Below are 22,136 nucleotides of genomic sequence, written 5' to 3'. Positions count from 1 at the left end.
AGAATCATATTGTCAAAAACTAGAGTAAGTTCCTTAAAATCTATCAGTATCTTGTGTTTCTCGGAGCTGTTCCTGGTTTAAAATTTGCAAAGAGGTTAATTAAAGCTTTAAAGTTGAAAAATGCAACTTTATGGTGAGATAGCTTGAATATTCTATGATGGATCAGAAAAAAAAGTGGGAATTTAAACCAATTTGTTCCATAAGTATTGGATTTATTCAGTTCAAAACCAAGCTATTACAATGCAGGCACATATTAACAAAAATGAATGTAGCTGATTTATTAACTGGAGAAATATATGGTGGGATGAGTCAAGTTTCTTAAACTCTCTGGATGAAAAATAGCCAGCACCTGATTCTATTGAAATGACAATTAAAGCATCTAGTGAAATAAAGAAAAAGGCTGCATTGACAACTGTTATGTTTTCCACACAAAACACAAACCATTGTTAAATTCCTAAGCAACTGTTATTTTGAAATAATTTATGTAAAAATGATGAAATAACAACTGATGAATATCAAGAAAGTGAAAATGAAATAAAAGCCAATACAGAAAACGAAAGTTTTAAAGAACAACATAATAACTTGTTGAAAGGAAAGTCATTTATAAATAAATTGTTTCTTTAAAGCCTAATATACACAAAGAAGGTTTAACACACTCTTGAAGCAGACTACAAAATGCTGAACACCTGCCTTATGATGTGAAATATCCAGTCATGTTACCAAAAGTTCACAAAGTAACAAAAATGATTATAAACTAGTTTTGCGAAGATGGAATTCATGTTATGTGAGTGAACCAAATTTTAAGAAAATTGTCAGAAGGTATTAGGTCATTCAAGGAAGATAAGAAATCTGTGAAGCAGAATCACAACCCAATAATATAAATAAAGTAAATGCAGCCTTGCCCAGCAAGTAATGTTGCCTTTACCAGACATTTGCCCTAAAAGAATCACAACAAGCCTTTGTAAGAACTGGTAGGGATATTGCTGTTAATGCTTGTTTAAATGTTTAATATCAAGAGCAGTACAACTGAAGAATGCATATGACATAAATATCAATTCATTTCTAAATGCATTTTATATGCTAGTAAATAGAAGAGGATTACCAGTGGAATTAGTTAAATAGCCAACAAAGAAATCAAATAGCATTTCAATGCTCCCTAAGGACTAAACTTTAGTGGTTTATTTAAAAATAATGATAAAAACTATAAAAGAAACAATTAAATCCAATACTTAGAAAAGCTGATGTGACAGATTATCAATTTCATACAGTCTTTGCAGGTGCCAAACATTTGTTAAACTTGAGACCACAACTGCTGATATTAGAGATGATATACCACTAACTCCTAATTAGAAACCATCAAAGAGGTGGAGAATGATTTTAACTAACTTGAATTTTCCTAGTGGTGAGTGCTTGCTATCATAAACACACTAACATTCTAAATTTACAAACAGCTCCTCAGCAACAGCCATTTAATGATAATTTAATTCATACTTAATGCTTCATTTTTCAAAATGAACTGTTTTTAAAATATAAATAAAAGCACCTCTTTGATATAACCAACACTGTAAATGAAAAACAATTAAGAATATTTGTAATAATAAAACTAAACATAACGGGTATTATTACTCTGATATCTATCAGATTAATACCTATTTGCTAAAATGTTCCTAACTCCATGCATTCTTTCATGCATTACCATCAAATGGAGACTTACCAGGACTGACTGCAAAAAAATTTCATTCCGCTTTGATATTAAAATCATTTTAATGTTTGTATAGGCTTTTTAAATAGGTTTTGGCTAACACAAACATTTGAAAAATACTCAATTTTCTTCATCCATCGTATTTCTGCTTTGAAAAAATTTGTAATGATATTTTTTATTTTATGGACCATATCAACAACATACGCCATCAGAGATAATGCAAAATGAGTTGTAAATCAATATATTGTTAATAGTACATGATAGTAAAACTGGATGTAATGTGCAATGAGGTTTATTCTAGTAAAAACTCTGGACCTAATCTTGAACTGCAAAGTTCTAATTCTCTTTGTAAAAAATGCAATCAAAGTAGAATGAAGAAACATAGTTCTGTACCAAAAGCACTCCTGCAACATTTCAGTTTTACTTTTTTTGTGCTAGTCTTTTTTTTTGTTATAAAAATTAAAATTGATAACTTATTGGTGTAACTAAAATAAATTCTTGCTTTGTTCTGTTATAAAATTTTTTCATGGTTCATTCAGTTTTTTAAAATTAGATAAAGTTTGTTTGCTATGTGTTTGCCCAAATTGAAGGTGTTCTAAGGATTTTTTTTGTTACTAACAGGTGCTTAATTTTAACTGATAACTTTAAACTTAGAAGATGTATTATCCTATAAAATATATTATTGTTAAATATAACTTAAAATTCATTTACCTTTGACAACTATAGATATACTGGCAACTGCATCATAATATTCAGCATATGGCTCTCCAACATTTGATTGAAAATGCACAAGCATAATAACTTTCATTGAATCTTTTACTGATAAATCTGGAATATGTATATAAAAGCACTCTTGGATTTGCAATTCATCACCTTGTGATACAGATAACCTATCGTTAAAGTTCTTTTTACCGGTTAAAGTAACAGAAAAACTCTCATTTCTTGAATATTGAGCAATGACTTCATGAAAAGAATTTCGCATAAAGAAAACTTTGTCAATAGACTCTCCTGATTGATTTCTAATTCTCACACATCCAGTGATTAAAACTGAATCTCCATCATACAAATCTTCATTGTTTACAGTAATCTTAATTAAAGACACTAAATAAAATATGTATAGATTTGATGTGCACCTCCTAAATACTCTTTTTTAAAAACTGATCAGATCTATACTGTAATAAAACAAGGTAAAAAAAACTACTCAAAACGTTTAGGTTTAGATTTAAGGTATTTGCATGTGCATTGATTTAAAATTCAAATGAAAGTGAAGGGTCTTTTTCTGAACCAATTAAATTTCAAAAGCAGTTTTAAATCTATTTTATTTACTGAGATGTGTACTTTTAACTTGATTTTAATAAAAACCGAAAATAGGTCCATTTTATCCAATTACCAACTAGCCTTAATGATCAATTCGCCAAAACTTATTCATACTTTCTTAACTTTCTGAATAATTTCTCAAGGTGAGACAGTATTACACCTTGAGAGATTATTCAGAACATTAAGAAAGTATGAATTAGTTTTGGTGTTTGGTATTTGTTTATTCCACGATTATCTTTGTTTCGATCGATAAACTAATAAACATGTGGATTAAAAAATTCTTAAGTCATTAAAGTCTATTAGAACCACTGTATGGAACAACTTGAAAATTATTTCGACGATGTTCGAACTTCAAACTTAGCTTATTGTAATTTTTTCAAATAAACCGTTAGAGTGAAAATAGGACCAGTGAAATTAAGACTCTTAAGCATAGGTTTCCAGGATAATAAGAAACTTTTGAGCTTAAATTTAACAGGAAATTGGAGAGTGAAATGTTTAATTAAGACTGCAATAATATCTCAAAATCAAAAGATCATTATTTTTGCCAAGAGAATAAGGACTTATAAAGATCATCTAAAGATTTCGCTGGAACAATTTGCAATAACGAGAATTTCGTATGGGATATTTTCTCAAATCGATACCCAGATAACCAGAACAATATAGCACAGGAATGCATTGTTGCTTTTCTTTAACAAAAGACCAATGAATCGCACGTGGCATTTTTCGTATTTTTAAATGCAAGTTTTTTCCTTCATAAACATTAGAAATTTAACTCTAAGGAATATACTCAATTATTTAATATATGACAAGAATATATAAAATTAAATTAAATCACGTTACTGTTGAAACATAATGGAACAAAGTAAATTTCAAGTTTATGATTTTGTACAAAATGATAGACTCTTGTTTTAATTTTTTGGAAAAAAGATTAATTAATCTGAAACCATAAGAAAAAAATTTATAGCCATAACAAAACAAGTGATTGAACTAAAGTAAGCACTAAACTAAATTATAAAAATGAAAAATAAGTTTTTTAATCAAAACATTTAAACAATCGTTTAATAATCAAAATATTTAGTTTTGTTGCTTGAAACATCCAATGGCTCTCTCAACTTATGGGAAAGAATATAAGTGAGCGCCTGTCAAGCATTTCATAAAGTGATTAGGCATTTCATTCACAACAAACTGAGCATCAACAGCGGATTATGTATCGAACAAAATGGTTGCATAGCCCAAATTAAAGACACTACAATTGAAACCATCGGTCTGCTTATCAACAACAAGAAATGTTACTTTAAATTAGCCATTCTTCATAAGGGGTTGAAAGCGGGATTTCAAACATATTTTTGAAATCGATGTTAGGTCAGTGCGCAGGCCATTGCACACTTGAACCCTACCACTTGAAGTAAATACTAATAGCCAATAACATCTGCAATCACACAAAAGCTGAAGATGATAAGTCGACTTCTTTTTCTGGAATTTTAATACCAATTGATGGGTTTCAAGGCAACCAAGAGCCTAGTGAGTTCACTTTTGTCCTGCGTCCATAAGGTTATCATTCAACCAACTATATTTATTTTCTAGATTACCCTATCTGCTTCTGTGAACTCATACACCTCATTCTTCAGCCATACGGCGTAACTTCTGAGGATAATTGATTCGGCTGACACATTTTCGTTTTCCAAAAGATTCAATCATTTAATGTTGATTTTGATTTCTCGTCCTTGAATGTAATGTTTTAGCTAAACAATGTTGATTGTCTTATTAAGAGTCAATCCCCATGCGTTTTTTAAAGTCGCAGTTCCTTCGTCAGAGAATTCACCGCAGTGTAAGGACGGAGCTATTTTTGTGAAAATTTCCCATTTTTCAAATTAAATTGTTGTTTTTTAACAACAAAAATGTCATTCACTTTAATTTCCGTTTTCTACAAATACCAATGATCATAATCTTGTTTTTTTTTTCTAAGTAGCTTTATTATTTTCAACTGCTTTAATTATTGACAATGTTTGCATAGGGTAAGGTTCCTAATATTATTCCAATATACCAATGCCTATATTGTACTTTTAACATAACTCGTTATTTTTACAACCCACAAGAAATTTTTTAATTAACTTTTTTTCTTTGCTGAATGAAATTAAGGAGTCAACTGTTTTTTTTCTCATTCAACTGCATTAAGGCCAGAGTAAGCTTTTGTTGGTTTGTTATTGGAGATTTCTTATTTTAGGGGTTTATGGCTAAGCGTATTCACTAAAGAAACTAGAAGATATGATTTGTTCAGTGTATTTATGTTAAAGCATAATTTATCTAAATTCAAAATAACTACCTAGAATTTAAAATAGCTTATTATTAGTTGTCAAACTTTTTAATTAACTGAATGTCAGATTAGTTGCGTATATTGTACCTCAAGGCAGATCCTAAATTGTACCGACGCTACTATTCTTACCGCTAAAAAACGCATGTAAAATTTAACAAATTCCTTTCGAGACTCTAATTAAAGAAATATCTATACTTCCAATACAAACTTCACCAATTAAACAAAAAAAGAGAAACTCCAGTATTACTCTTGTATTGACAAGTAGTCCTTATAAAGATGCACTCTTAAGTTCAGTTTTACAAATATCAACTAAAAAGATAGAACAAGACATGGTGTAAAAAGGTTCAAGCATGCAAATACATCTCTTCATGTTGGTTTTGTTACCTTTTTGAAGAAAATATAAAAAGGAATATGATAAAATATCCTGCTTGTCAAGGGTGGTGTCATGTTGACTGTGCGTGTGTTAATCAAAAACAGAAACAATATATCTGCAATTTTAGTCAAAAATTAAGTTTTTATGGATTTTATTTTACATTATTTAGTATAATTGTTTTAAAACAGATATAAAATGTATTGTTTTACATTATTTTGTATAACTATCTTTTACACCTTCCTCCTCTATTCTTATCCTAGCTAACCCATTGGTAAACATACAATTTAAATAAAAATTGCACCATATGTGGTGATACCTACTTTCGGCATTTTCTAGAAGTAAAAAAAGTTCAAGTTGCATAGAGTTTATGTTATGCTATGTTATATCAGAATATTTCCAATTGCTGATTTTATAAAAACCATTGTTTTAATCAGTTTTTTTAATCCCTAAAACCTAAAATCATAAAATATTTGAAATCAAGAAAGTGGTACAATATTGGATTACAATGGTACAATTAAGGATCTAGTTTCCTTAATTGTACTCTTAGCGCTATTTTTTAAATTAGATTCTTCGAGACTTAACACTTTTTAAATGTTGAGTATCCATCCAATTACGGCCATTTTATCATTGCGTGCTTCACGGTTATCATGGATTGTGATAATGCCAACCTAGCTGACCCAAGAACGCCACTTATATGGAGTGATAGAGTGCACATCAAGGAATTCTGTGATATAAAGTTTGAAATCTTTTTATTTTGGACTCGGAAAATATATTTAATTTGAGTGTTCAGATTGAGTGAAATTTTCACTTCAAAGTGCGCCAATAAAAACACCTGTAAAATAAGAACCAGTCTATATAGTTTGATAAGATATGGTGCAAATGTTGCCCAAAGCAACACCAAACTTTGGATAAAATATCAATCGGATTAGTTAACTGGTTACGGATTAATGGCAGCTTTAGTTTAAGTTTTTTTAGTTTTTTGCTTCCCAACATCTTTCACATAGTTGAAGCATTTAAAAGCTTCAATTAAGCTGTCAAGGCTTGCTTTCAAAATTTGCATCACAGGGTTCCTTGATGTGTGCGATATATAAGTGGCGTTCTTTTGTCGCTAGGTTGGCATTGTCACGATCCATGATAACCGTGGGTTGGCGTATGAGTTGTAAGAGTGCATTTTGTCGTGTTATTTTTTAGAATTTTATATCAACATATTTCTTTTTTAAAAAGTAGAATAGTTAAACTTCATTTTTGTGTTTTTTTTTTTTTTTTTTTTGCAGTTACCACTGCTATTATTGAATTTACTGTTCTGAAAAACTTCGTTGAAGTTCAGATATAAAATTGATATCGAAAGTATGTTGAATCTGTTTTTAAATGTATTGAGCCCCGTTTAAAAAGAAATTTTTTTATGCGCATGCAAAATTTGATTGAAAAATATTGTGTAGCAGACACCTAATTTTTTATAGCAGACTTGGTACCTAAGCTTAACATTTTCCGCAATATTATGGGGATGGGGGGCCCTCATAACGATTTTGTTATAAAATGAAATTAATCATCATTGTAGCCAATTTCTTTAAAAACAAGAATGAATATCATTATAATAGCTTAACAACTTGAAAAAAGGTATCCATATGATGCACCTCTGATTTGCTTATAATAATCCCTGATTCAAGACTATCATTTTTCAGGTTAAGAGCTGAGCAATTCTCTCCTAGAACAAAAGTCCGAAAACAATGGTTAAGTATTTTGGCTAATGAAATTGCTACCAAAACGCAAAAGCATAGAGAAAATGAAAAGATGTTAAAGAAAAAGGTTAACGTAAGGGCAACACTTAAATATCTGAATAAGACTATCACTCCCAAAGACAAGACGATTAGAAGTTTGAGGAATAAATTAAAAGTGCGATGTTTGAATTAAAATTTGAATAAGCTTCAAATTGAAAATTTTTGATTAAGAAAACAACTAGAATTCGCCCAAACAAAGCTGTATAATGAAGAAACCATCTTATGCCAACATATTGCTGAAAAGAATGCGGAGATCTGTTTATCCCCTTCAGAATGACATGCTTATGTTACAAGAGAAGATAGAAGAAATGCAGCAAAAAGTACAAAACACCAGATATAAGAAAGTCTTTTCATCCATTATAAGGGCAGTAATCTAAGAAATGCTGGGATGTCAAGTTCCTTCTCACTGTGTGACACAACTTCTTCATAAAGTTGGAGAAAAGACTGGATATAGATTTAGTGACATTCCACATCGCACAACTGTGGAGCAGATAATACGTGAGTTAAGTGTTAATTTAGAATTCCAGACTGCTAAGATAGCATTCTCGATAAAAAATTTGACCTTTGGTTTTGATGCTACAACCCTAGAGGGGGTTCATGTAAATGTTGTGCACTTAACAACCAAATCTTTATGTATGGTTGTAGCCATTGATCAACTTGCTCGAGGTTCAGCTAATGACTATATGAGTCACATTACAAAGTCTGTGGATAATCTTGCTAAGATGTATAGTGACTTTTACCAGAAACAAGATACTGATGTACAAAGCATTATTATAGGCAACATAGCTAATATACTGAGTGGCAGAGTGCCAGTGAACCATTCGACGATAACAAATTTAACCACTTTTTGACAGAAATCATTAAATAAGCTGAACTGTCACCTTCATCTCTTAGACACAATCACCACTGCTAGCAAGTCATCACTTAAAGCCTTGGAAACTTCAAAAGGCAAGCTTTTTGGTAGAGATTGCTTTGCAGCAAACATTGTTGTTCAGCTCAATAAACTCCGTTACAACCACAGTAAAGGTAAATAAATAAATAAAGGTAAATGTAAATAAATAATTTATTTATCATATTTTTACTCTAATATTGTTTTGCTGATAAATTTATGATTTTGAATAATATTCTGAACATAAAAAATATGTTGAGTAACATAATTGCTTCAAATTTGAAAACAAGTTGTTTTCATGGCACACTTGCGAATAATTTTTTTTTTTAAAAGCTGATCCAAAAGGCTTTATTAACTTTTTGGACTACCACGGCCTGCTAAGAAGATTAATGCCATGCAATAGAGGAAATAGACTCCATATCCTTTTTAATCCATCTTTCCACAAACTTCAAAGTTTTGTTTTTTATGGTTTAAATTTATGTGGAGGACTGAGAAATTGTTTGTTCCAAGACTTTCCATATAAAGCAGGTTTGTTTTTATGGTGTAACCTTTAATGGTGACCTTATCATATACTTTTTGATATACTATATTTAATATAAGGAATCCGTGAGGTGTGTGCCCTAACATTAATTGGAAAGCTACTAACTGGTCCCTGGATGAAAAAGTTCCATGTTGCATCAGGTCATGGATTTGACTACTAGTCTGGTATTCAAGTTGTCAAAGGTGTCCGCAAGGCACTTGTTGAGAGCAGCGCAATGGCCCTTTCCCTTATTCACAGAAAACAGACTTTTTTAGTAATGATATCAATGATCCAGTTTTTAATTCAATTATTGACTTTTGCCCAAGGACTGAGGAAATGAGAGGCACATTAGCCAACTGGCTAAATGCTATCATTAGTGTTATTGACGTTCAGTATGAGCGAAAGTTTAATATGACCTCAACTGATCAATTGAAGTCCCAGACACTATCGACACGACCTCATAACATTGAATCTGAAGAACTTGTAGGTATGTTTAGCGCTGCAAAACAGAAAGTTTGTAATGCCACGCTTTGTTTCTTGTTATCAAAAACTCGGAAAAGCAAAAGGTTATGAAATGATTTGTATTTCTCTCATTATTTGTATATGTCAGATCTTATTTCAGGAAGTGGAGTAGTTATTAACATCTAATATTTTCTGGGATGCTGATGCATTAACTAGACAAGATGCAGGTGTTTAGTAGCTTTAGTAAATCAGTATAAACTGAACATTTGGCACCTGCCATCCCCTAATGGCCAGTCTATGAATATATCTATACTTTTTCATTGTCATTTTTATATATCGCATCTATTTTTTTTTTGGGTATTATTGTGAGGATTTGTCGAAGCAAACATTAAGAGATCGACTTGGTTGTAAAATGTGTTATGCATCAGGAGTTAATTTATTTTGATTTATTATTACTCTAGGGCATACCAGATTTAATTTATTTTGCATTCTGAAAATTAGACTTTCGCTTCTGTGGATATAGAAGCCTTCAGGAGACAAGATTAAACCTGTTTGAAGAATCTACATTTTCGATGTCAATGCTATATGGTAAATATAAAACTTCCGTCTTGTTCGGATTAGACAGTCTCAATTATTACAAAAATTTTTAACTTTGCCTTTATCTTCCATGAAACTACAACAGCAGCAATAAAATCATATTTTCCTGACCGCTTTCATCATTGAAAGCTGAAAAATTTATTTCTGGAAAAATTAATCTTTTTTTTATTAAGTTGCTTCCAATATTTTTAATCAGATGCACTGTTTCAAATAAAAAGTAAATTTTTTGTGCTAGTAAATTAATAATCAAACCATCTTTTCTTTCACCATGTGTATCAAGTAATTTTGTGAAAAAGAAAACATTTGAAGCTTGATTGTCACAAAGAACACCACGAACACTAAACCTTTTTTTTTGTTATAAATTGAATTAGGTATAGAATTTTAGACATTAACCATTCACTATCCAGTTTTACAATTGGAATTACATTGAAAACACAGGAGATATTCTCTTTCAAACCAACTACCATGAAAGAGACAATTCTTCTATAACATTCATTTTCCTCACTAATCCCAATGACATTGCCACCAGAATATTCAGCACATTTTTGTAATTACATTTTGTCAAAAAATATAATAAGATCTTTAGATTAGCTCCCATTTTCATGTAGCAACTTTAAAACTTTCATAGAATCTATTTCACATGATTTAGCTTGGCAGTGATATGGGCGGAAATGGGAGTTCCTTTGTTTGCAGTAATATATAATGCAACATCAATAAGTTTGCAGTAATATATAATGCAACATCAATACAAATTAAAGAATATTTAAAGAATAAGTTTTTTATTTTTAGAATAGAAGACGACACTTCTTTTTCAGTAGTAAAATATAAATTAAATTTTTCTATGCCAAGGTGATAAAGAAACTTGAAAACTTTCATAAAAAATTTGACATGTAAACTTTTGTTAATGCGAATAGATTCAGTAACTTCAGGTATGAAGTTACTGAATCTCTTCGCAAAAATATTCCAAATGTGAAGTTCATTTGGAATAATTTTATGGGACACGACACACTCATCAAGTTTGGAAAATAAAAACCCTGTTGCTGAATCAGCGACTGAAAGGGAATTTAGATCCTTAATAATATCATTTGATAAAAATTTCTGATATTCATCTTCCTGTCATATTCTTTTAGATAGTGATTTTCTTGATCCTGATATAACTGGAAGAGAATCAGTTGCAATGGTAGCCGGGTATTAGGTTATACAGCAAACGAAATCATTTTTGCTGATGCTCCTTTACCTATTAATTTTCTCTCAAAGTGTTTTAAACAGATGATTTTGTGAGAGTCCAGAAATTTCTATATAAAAATCTAACCCATAACTTTCTCAAATCATCGTCAATTGGAAAAACAAAAACAGGAGCTACTTCATCACATAGATAATTATATATAGAATCAACAACACAGCATTTATTATCTAAAATTACTGTCTGTTAATAAAAAGAATTTACAATCAAGTATATGAAGTTTGTTGAAGTTTAGTAGAGATTAGGATTTAAAAAACGCTGAAGTTTTATCCTGTGCCAGATTTTCTTATTTAAAATTTATAGCGCAATAATAAAAATATGCTAAGAAAGTTTGTCCTTCCAACAGAATATTCCTTTTTTTAAACTGGCCTTCTATTTTTTTTTCGATTTAAGCAGGATAGACCTTCTATCTTTAATTCTATATTTAAATAGGCCATGATTGACTTCAACTTTACCTTTGGAGACTTTAAATTACCTTGTTTTTGGCACTTTTCGCAACTATTGATACATTCACTGATATCAACAGCAATATTATGCTGAAAAATGAATATGAAAAATCTTTGGGTATTCTTGTCATACGTAGTGTTTTTTCCTCTATGTGAGACTATTTTTTTAGAGTGTTCAGAACCTCAAATACGCGTGCACGTCTCTGATAACTTCCGTTTGACGTTCTTTCTTATTCCTAAAATATTCTTCCACTTTATTGATATCAAAATGCCTTCTTGTCATCGCCATGATTACACATGTCTTTTTTTGACCCGCGACATCAAAATTTACTTGGAAAAAAAGACTTCGACATCCTACTTTCCAGGAGTCTTAGTTTCAGGCACCACGTTCGTAAAAGCAGAAGCAGAATTTTTTGAACTAGTAGAGGGAGCCTGAAAAGCTCACGAACCCCAAAAACCACACACTTAATAGTAGCAGTAACTCATTAATAAAGGTCCATCAAGAAGCAAGGTATATATGTTTTTTTTTTCTTCAAAAAATGGGCTAACGTTATATAAATTTTTGCTTCTTGCAGCTGCTAAGAACATTATTGGGTATTTCCATCTACATTACAAGATGACTCCCCGTGAGCTGATCTTTGTATATTGTGGCAAGAAGAACATTCCTGAACTTTTATTGTATAACACTTACCTTGTCCATAGTAGAATTCCTTTTTACCCCAAAGAAATGGTTCCTTTTATTTCTTTTTCTTGCATTTTCCTTCTTCCTTAACATTTAATTCTTTATGTTCTTTATCTTGAATAACCTTCACCATCTTCATGACATTTTTTACTGTTATTGATCTGTGATTATGTGTAACTATGGTAATAACTTCAGACATTTTTGGTTTAACTTTCTGTACAATAAGTAAGCCTAATTATCTATTTATCTTTATGTAATACAGAATAAATATAAAAATGTTTCAAATTTAGTCTGCAAACAATTGTTCTTTCTCTTTCATAAAATTTTAAATGAAAAATGTAAAAAAAGTTTTTTTTCATATTCTTTGTTAAACCTTATGTTTACAAGCAAAATACAATCACAATTTAAAAATCCATTTTGTTTCTAACAAAAAATATTTTGTGCTTTAAAAATCTATACAGAGAGAAATTTAAATCAAGCCTCCTCGTTTATATTTTTATTTTAGTGTCTTTATTTCTTGTTTATTAAAATTTGTTTGATCAAGCATTTGTCTTTTACTATAATTTGATAACGTAAAACACGAATGCTTTAATAACTGACTTTATATTACTATCATTCTGATTGCGATTGTTAATATATGTTATTAAGCTTTTTCAAGCTATTTAAATCTAAAAAAGCTTAGCTATTCATACAGGTACGCTTCTTCTTACACTCACCCATTCATGAATTGATGATATGGAGAGATGTATTTCAGCATGTTGTATTGTTAAATGTATAGTGTAGCATCCCATTGAATGTGCTTTGATACTAAAAAGTTTTGATTAATGTTTTCAATAGGAAGACCCTGAGTAACCTGAAAGAGTATACAGTTTCATACTGGTTTCAATTTGATTAATTAAAGTTAGATTTTTTTGTCCACAGTAGCCATCCTCTTTAATAGTGCTTCAGAATCTGTACTTGAATTTAGTGACTTCAATTGCATTTTGAAATTTTTTTTGTTAAGGTTTATGTTTATTTATTTGTCTAAAATAGTGAAATACTATAAAAAAGTCATTAAACAAATAGAGCTAAAATTTACCTCAATGGAAAAGCTGAAAACATAGCTCTATATGAACTTGCTTTCATTAAATAGTTAATTACAACTACTACAAATCTACTCTAAAACTTGCTTTTTCATGTTATCGCTTAAATATTTTCAAATTAAAAATGTGGTTCATGTGGTTTTTGAGTCCCGCCCCCCTGTGTTTTTTGTTGTACTTAAAGTACTTTGCTAAAAAAATCAACTTGCAGTCAACGTTCTATATGATCAGAAACTTAATATAACAAGTTCAAGCAAAAAGGATAAAGTTACAATAAGTTTCGAAAATGTTATGCACAATGTTGGCCATGCGTTTTTTGAGGTTACCTTTTCCAAAAATATAGAAACTTTACTTGAAAAAAAGAATAAAATAGTAAATAATAATTATGAATACAAACTTCTTTAAACCCCCTGGGAGGAACTTTTACAATAGAAAAGCACAGAAAAAGCAACAACAACAAAAGAAAAAAAAAAATTCATTGGTTCAAACATTATGATTAAAGAAAAAACCATGCGGTTTTTGGAACCGTCAACCTACAGTAAATCACTTCAATAAATTCAAAAGTAAGACTTATTTTTTATCAAACTATACTGTCAAATAAAAGCAAAGCTACTTTTTGAGAAATTTAATTTACCATTTTAAAATTTTGAATATTGCCAAAGATTTAAAATACACATATCACGCTTAATAAAGGAAATTTTTGTTCTACCTCTCCTTGTTGAATTTCTAACAACTTCTGCTTCTGTTATATTACTTTCCTTAAATCCCTATTGTGTTTTTCATATGACAATAGTAGTAAGTATATTGTAGATCAGAGATTTTCCTAAACTAATCTTTAATGATTAAACTAATAATCATCCAATTTGCAGTGAATGAAAATAACCCAAATATCAAAATTTAGAATTGAATTTAAATCATTTATGTTAAGTTAAATTACTTAAATCGAGATGTTGGTTGAGTAAATGCGTATCAGGTGAATAGCAGTTTTTAAAACCCGAGAAGTCCCAAATGAGTTTTGGTTGAATAATCAAAGCTAAGTTTAACTCTTGAGCAAACTATTCAATTTATACATTAATTCTTATTTATTCAGTTGTTTAAGTTTGAGAAATGTTGATACTCATGAGATTTTAAACGTTTTGAAAATGTTTTTCATTGAATACTGTAAAAGATAAATGCAGACGATAACTTTTTTTCATTTCGTTGTTTGAGATTCATGGTGAATTATAATGCTAAATGGTTCAACAAAAAATAAAACGTGAAATAAATCATATAAAACTGTTTAGAAAAACTTGAAAGAGAGGCTTCCGAAAAGGAGATTGAAAAAAAAACAAACAGAAAAAATGGTAGCTAAAAGTCGAAAAAAGACGTTTTTGTTTTATTAAATCAAACGATTTTGCAATCAGGTCAAAAAAACAACTAAAGTGATACAGTGGAGATCAACAAATTGATGGCAGACAAGATGAAACTAATAACGTAATCGACGATTTAAGCTAAATGTCGAGCGTAGTTATGAATTTGCCTTCGGTAATTTTTTAAACTCACATTTTTATATTTTTAATAAACTAAATGGCATTGGAAAATTTGTAGTCTCAAACCTCGTAGGAAACAAAACACACTTTTAAAAAAAATTTTTAGATCATATTTATTCTGATTTATATTTTCTGAAAAACCTGTCGCTTAAAAATTTCAATAGTTGAGGCTGATTGTTTCTCATAATTGGCATTTACTTTGCATGTAATTAAAGATTACTTAATCTTTAATTAAACAAAAATGCAATATACTTAAATTATAGTATGTGAAAGGGAAACGCCAGATTTTGTACAGATAAGTTGAAAAATTACTCAATGAAATATGAAAAGTGTGGGACAAAAAAACAAGATGGACACACCTTTACAACTGCATGAAAGAGAAAGCAGTCACACAACTGAAATTTATATTTGGTTCCGCAATGATAACGAGAAAAACAATTATTCACGTCAATACAATGACAGAAGTTCATTCAATGACAGAAGATTTGCTGTATTCTATAATGGTTAAGGTTTGTTATATGCTATATTTCTTTACATATATGCTTTTTACAAACGAATAATGACAAACAGAAAAATTGTAGGGGATATCCAAGAGGATTTTGACTGCAAACATTTAGAGAAAGAAGAAAATGACTTTTTTGTTTCGAAAAAAAATAAGGAAGAAAAAATGTTTCAATGCGAATTTTAAAAGAAACATAGAGAGAATATTTGTTTGGGCTTAAGACACTGATTTTATTTTTTAGGGTTGGTTCCAACTTAAGTAAACATTTTGGGTATGAGTTCCAATGATGTTAAGAGAGGTTTTTTGAATAGAATTTGAGTGCGTGTTACTATTATTTGTAAAGTATTAAAGAGTATATTTGAGTTAAAGATTTCGAACATTTATTCAATATTATAAAAGAAGAGAAAGAACAACAGTAAGTACAAATATTACATGTATTTCGGAGTTAGGAGTCAACATATTGTTTATATTTGAGTTAGGAATTTATTGTTACGTTAATCTAAAAATTAAGAAGTGTACAAGTCTAATATAAGTATACAATATATAATCACTTTTTGATATAATTAGTAACTTTTTTATTAAGTTAATGTGTTTTATAAAAAAGTAACTTTTTTTATATCTTATTATTTTACATGAAAGCCTTACAATTCGGCCATTTAGTAAAACTAACGTGTGCGTTTGATGTATTTAAGCTAAAGAGAAGTTTTTTTCCGAAATAAAAGTTCTAACTTCTAATCTTCATAACGAAAAGTTAAAAACCAGAATATCTGCAAATATATTTTTACAAAAACATAAATAACGGTTGATGTTTTCTGAGTCCAATGGATGTATATTTTTTTTGGGTTGCGTATTGTGTTTAAGCAATCAAAACTACGTATTTGTGAACGTTGGAGTTTCAAATCAAAAATTAACTGAAAAACTAATCCGTCGCTACGGAAACATTTTGTGATCGACTGGAGAGAGTTCATACAAAAACATAACTCTGATTAGTGATTGTATAAAATGCTAGATTAGTGATGTAATTAAATATTGACCTGTAATCTGAAAGAGAGTAATTGCATTTATTCGTGTTTTTTAAGTGTAGGAGGTTTTGTGACACTATGGAAGTTAATTTGAAGCGTAAAAAGATATCATAAACATAAATAATTTTGTTTCATAGATTGGTCTATGTTAAAAATTGTTGTTAAAATGTCTTTAAAATAAAATTGTAAAATTGACAATTTTTTTTCAAAATTTAGAAACAAAAGGTATACATTTCATCTCGAGGGACCCCTTGGTTTCAAAAAGTCCCAGACTCCCAAGGCTTCTTTATTTAATACATATTTGCTAAACATTAGATCTATATTTGCTATTTGTTTGCTATATATTTATATATTGTTCTTATTTATTTGCTATGTAGTAACTTATAATTGATTTTTAATTTTTTTTTAATTGTTATTTAAGTGCTATTTATGTGCTGTTAATTTGCGTTTCTTAAAAAGATATTCATTAGAAACTGTAATTGAAAAGACCAATTATTTAGTCGGGCTTTCTAAACTAAAACTACTCCGAAACTGAATTCAAGATTTATGTGGAAGGTTAACCAGTCCACAGTTTATTGCGTAACGAAAAGAAAACTTAGTCAGCCATGTTTTTATTTTCGACCATCTTCCCTTAAAATAACTGTCAAGCAACACCACGTAATTCAAAACTGCACATATTGCCATTTCCATTAGCAAAAAAAAGTATTACAAAAAACGTAGCTAGTTAAGTTGAATAATATTTACTCTTTTTTTACAATTCTAAAAAACACAAGATTGACTTGGTAAGCCTTGGGTGTTTACATCACATTTGTCTTAATTTATTCAGCACTAAGGAAAACCTTAAATGTTACATCACAATCATTATATTGGCATGTAAGCCCTTATATCATTAGCTTTCTGATTTTGTGAAAAATAAAAGCAGGCAACCAATTGAAACTTGTCTGTTAATTTAAATAGATGAGATACATTTTTAGGGTTAGGTTTTTGGTCTCAAATGTGTTGCCACCTATGATTTAACAGATGTTTCCTCGTAAAAGCATTTCAGTTTTAAAGGTGCTTCTCATAAACACACAACACCAATATTAAATGAGAATGAAACTACGAAACAGTAAAAAAATTTTCTGTCCTGGCATTGAGCATTTAAAGTATATCAACAAAAACTTTGTACTTCTTTTAAAAACGGTATAACAATAACATTTCGACCTAATTGACTCTCTTTAAATATGGCGATCTATAACTAAAGTTCTGCTAAACAACAAGATATTGTAAGAACCTTTATTGTTTCTTAAACAAATATATACTTATAATTTACATGTAAATGCCTAATTTGCAGATTTTCAAAGCATTCTTAATTATATTTATAGCGTAAATATATAATCAAGTATACCTGCTGACACAAAACAATAACAAACATTAACAAACCAACAAATGGCCATTATCCAATTTTGAAACACTAAATAAAGGGCGCAATAAAATTGAATCTTAGTGCTAATAACCGCTTAAAAAAATGCACATGAATAAATAAAATAGTAAAGTAGCTTCCCAGTGGGAAAAAAGATATCTTTAGACGAATAAAAGACGTCTTTTTTATGACTTATTATGTCTTTTTATAAATAGCTTAAATAAAGAAGTGGAAAAGACGTCTTTTAAAAAGACGATTTTAAAAAAGAGGTCGAAAACTACGTAAATCGGTTGTACGTCTTTCTCAAGATGTAGAAAAGACGTCTTTTTTGGTTCAATGGCTTTTAAAAAAAATTTTTTTAAGAATTTCATTTCTTCTATAAAGAAATGCGCGCGCATTGCTTTAAAGAAAAGCAGTTCTTTAACCAGAATTACACGACAATTACTATTTTTGATATGAGGTTTTTTTTTATAATTTATGTAATAACATATACATAATATAATGTTTATATACAATACATAATATATATATATATATATATATATATATATATATATATATATATATATATATATATATATATATATATATATATATATATATATATATATATATATATATATATATATATATATATATATATGGCGCTATTTTACTTTTGCATCCCCCTATTTTTTTTTTTTGCAAATTATGAAAGATCGTCGTTTAAAACGAAGAAAACGTATAAGAAACAATACTTTTAGACCAGCTTAACGTACTCTAATTTCAATCTGAAAAAATTAAAAACTTCAACGAGAACGTTAATATTCGCCATTTTTTAAACGCGATGACGAATTTAATAAAATAACTAAAATGTTACAGTTATTGACCTGGTTTTTATTGCTTGGTAGTTATATCATAGTTTCCGCAATGATTAGCATTCGGATATACCGTTTAAAATTATAAAAATTAAAACAGCAGTGAAAACCATGTTTAATTTCTAAAAAATTATTTTAACTTTTTAAAATCCTCATCGCGTTGAAAAAATGTTACGTTTTTAAATTTTGAAAACCATCCCAGTCCTTTTTTAATGCATATTTTGGGGTGGGATGCCATCCCGGTACATAATAAATTAATGGAAATTTTATTTTATTTTCCTCCAATAAATAAACTTGTAAAAACAATTTTAAAGTTTGCGGCAATATGCGAATTTAAATGAACTAAAGTCTCAGCTGTTATTTAAAAATTTGCGGTAGAAAACTAAATCGATAATTATAAAACATTGCGTCTTTTCCTTTGTATTTTAAATAAAAAGTTACCAAGCAACAAAAAGCGACATTGGCTTTTTTTTTCGTTAAAGTATCATTAGAGTTTTTTTTGGTGAAATAAAATATAGTACAAAGTAGATTTACTCAACATTAAATGTTATGATTTAAATAAATTTACTTATTATAAATATGGATAAATGGCTAGCAAGCGGAAGGAAAAGAAAGTTAACCAGTAATAGTTCTAAAAGTAATTTGAAAAATGACACTGAAATAAATAAAGAAGTGACAGATTTTTCGAGTATTGAAACTTGCCAATTCTTTCCTCAATGTGACGGTATTTTTTTTCAATTATTTAAAAATTGGTAAATGCAAAAAAATAAGACTTATTTAAAAATAAAATGTTTAAATATACCATTGTTTTTTGATTGCTTAATGACGTTTGATGTGAAACTCAACTCAATATTTTACGGTGACAGTCTCTTAAGAATATAACGGACCTCAAGTTGTTTTTTTAATATGGGTTTTTTACTATAGGGATACTCTAGGGATTTATAATTCTAAAAAAAATATTAAAAACCATCCCGCTACCTTTTTTTTCCCACTTCGAGCACTGTATATATATATATATATATATATATATATATATATATATATATATATATATATATATATATATATATATATATATATATATATATATGTATATATATATACTATGTATATATATATACTATGTATATAGTATGTATATATATATACTATGTATATAGTATTTATATATATATGTATATATATGTATATGTATATATATATATGTATATATATGTATATATATATAAATATATATGTATATACATATGTATATATAATATATATGGCAGGGATATTTCTGCTTTTAGTTATTTTATCAAATTAGCATGGAAAGTCAGTATTTCAAGCATTATAGGCAAAAAAACAAAGCTGTGTCGTCTATTCTCAAAAAAGCTTCTTTCGATTATGAAGACATGGGATCATTGTTGCCTAGAAATAACACTACTTATGTAGATTCCTTTCTAAATGATTCTATTTTAAATGATACCCAATTTTGTTCTGTGGTTCATGAAACAGATTTTGATTTTGATGAGACTTCTTTTTCTGCATATCCGTTGGATAGTAGTAGTAGTGAAGAAAGCTGTGCAGACAAGGAAGACAAATCTTTCCAAAATGATTTTTCTAACCTTGTTCAAAAACACAATGTTTCCAGACAATTTGTAGAAGATCTTCTTAAGCTATTAAGGGAAAATAGTCATCCAGAACTCCCTAAATCTTATCGTGGTTTGTGTAACAACAATGTATCTGACTTTAAAATTCAAAAAAGATGTGGTGGCGAGTATATTTATCTTGGTCTTAAAAATTCTTTATTAAAGTTTGTAGAGTGTGAATTAGAAAAACAAACCTTGGAAATCAGTTTTAACATTGATGCACTACCTGTGTTTAATTCTAGAAAAACATCATTTTGGACTATCTTATGCCTTATTAGGAAAACAGTGTTTGTTGTTGCTTTGTTTTATGGAACAAAAAAACCAACGCCGGTGCAGGAATTTCTCCGAGAATTTTTGGAAGAACTTGAAACTCTTTCTGAATATGGTATAGTATCAAGCATAGCTACTCACCAAATTGTGGTCAAGGCATTTGTCTGTGATGCGCCAGCACGATCGTTTTTGAAATGTATTGTTGGTCACACTGGTTATGAATCCTGTGAGCGATGTTTGGTAAGAGGAAATTGGTTAGGTAGGGTTGTTTTTAACAGTGATGATCTCTTTTCTTTGAGAGTTTCAGTGGATTTTGACAATTTAGAGTATCTTGAAAGTGGTCACCAAATTGGAAAATCTCCATTTATTGGAATGGTTTGCTGCATTAGTCAATTTGTTTTAGACTACATGCACTTGGTGTGTCTTGGAGTCATGAAACGAGTATTAACTTTTTTGATTAATGGACCGAGGATTTGCAGACTCTCTGCAGCTACAAAAGACTCAATATCTTCAGGCTTGTCTTTGTTGAGTCAAAAGCTTCCCTCTGATTTTGCAAGACAACCTCGATCCCTTGATGAGCTCAGCTACTGGAAAGCCACAGAATTTAGACAATTCCTTTTGTATACTGGTCCCCTAGTGTTAAAAAAAACTGTGCCTAAAAAGGTTTATGACATTTTTCTAGTTTTACATGTTGCAATGTCAATACTTTTAACTGATGATGATGGCAAGCGAAACCATTTTTTAGATTATGCTAGAAATCTTACTCAGTATTTTGTAGCAAATGCAAAGCATGTCTTCGGAGAGACCTTCTCAGTTTATAATGTTCACTCTCTCATTCATCTTGCTGATGATGTTGAAAATTTTGTTTTGCTCCTTGAATCAATTGTCCGCATTTCCTTTTGAGAATTTTTTACAGCAAATCAAAAAATGCATTAAAAGTGCTCACAATCCGATTGCTCAAGTTTGTTGTAGATTGGTTTCACCAAGAATTTTAATTGAGAGTGGAAAAAAGTACAAAATCTGTAAAAGGTTTAGAGATTCATGGTTTATTCTTGGAAGCGGGAAATTGTGTTTTGTGAAGGAAAAAATTGACAAATCCACTTATAAATGTGGTGTCTTCAGGAGAAGGGACTTAGAGTGTTTATACAACACACCTCTTGATTCAAGAAATCTAGGAATTGGTTTTGTTCGAGATATTTTGAACAGAAAGGCAGAAGATGTGCTTTTAAAAGCTGATGAATTGATTAAAAAAGCTGCTGTATTACCATTTGAAAATGGTCATGCAATTTTTCCATTGTTGCATAATAAAGAACGCTAAATGCAATATTTGACTCTATAATAAACATGATTTTAGATTATTTATATAAATAACAAAGTATACATATCATATTATTCCTGATAAATGTCCCCTAAATCCAAACTCATATTATATTATGGATATAAGCCCTTTGATATATGCACTATATATTAAAATACATCAATCACAAAACCATTAACTGGATATATTAGGGAAACTGACAA

The 22,136-nt window shown here is 29.4% G+C and overlaps 2 protein-coding genes, 1 long non-coding RNA gene and 1 pseudogene across 6 annotated transcripts in view; 3 read left to right on the top strand and 1 right to left on the bottom strand.

The window, feature by feature from the left end:
* Positions 1–22,136, bottom strand: part of LOC149880623 (uncharacterized) — a 37,282-nt gene that overhangs the window by 6,557 nt on the left and 8,589 nt on the right. The window contains exons 2-3 of one of the 2 annotated variants that reach the window (XM_090068095.1): positions 17,843–17,908; positions 2,414–2,803 (exon numbers count right to left, since the gene is read on the bottom strand). In XM_090068095.1, coding sequence (XP_089924221.1) covers positions 2,414–2,803; positions 17,843–17,908 — 456 coding nt within the window. The remainder of the gene's footprint in view (positions 1–2,413; positions 2,804–17,842; positions 17,909–22,136) is intronic. The other variant, XM_090068096.1, reaches the window with a different exon arrangement.
* On the top strand, positions 7,763–9,466 carry LOC145184496 (uncharacterized; annotated as a pseudogene).
* On the top strand, positions 14,487–16,934 carry LOC149880626 (uncharacterized). 3 transcript variants are annotated; one of them, XR_016445417.1, is made up of 3 exons: positions 14,487–14,926; positions 15,195–15,440; positions 15,675–16,934. It is a non-coding gene; the product is annotated as an uncharacterized LOC149880626 (long non-coding RNA). The 3 variants fall into 3 exon arrangements; XR_016445418.1 differs by having other exon boundaries at positions 14,519–14,926; positions 15,195–15,848; positions 16,672–16,934; XR_016445416.1 differs by having other exon boundaries at positions 14,491–14,926; positions 15,195–16,934.
* Positions 19,887–21,201, top strand: LOC149880625 (uncharacterized). Its single transcript, XM_090068097.1, has 2 exons — positions 19,887–20,855; positions 20,941–21,201. Exons 1-2 carry the CDS (start codon positions 20,022–20,024, stop codon positions 21,016–21,018), a joined length of 912 nt encoding a protein of 303 aa, XP_089924223.1. The 5' UTR covers positions 19,887–20,021; the 3' UTR covers positions 21,019–21,201.

This window comes from Hydra viridissima, unplaced genomic scaffold (genome assembly GCF_058129835.1).
Source record: "Hydra viridissima isolate aposymbiotic clone 2 unplaced genomic scaffold, HvirCarnegie_v1 scaffold_12, whole genome shotgun sequence".
Lineage (NCBI taxonomy): Eukaryota > Metazoa > Cnidaria > Hydrozoa > Anthoathecata > Hydridae > Hydra > Hydra viridissima.
Note: the sequence above shows the minus strand (reverse complement) of the source record. Positions and strands in the feature narration are given on the sequence as shown.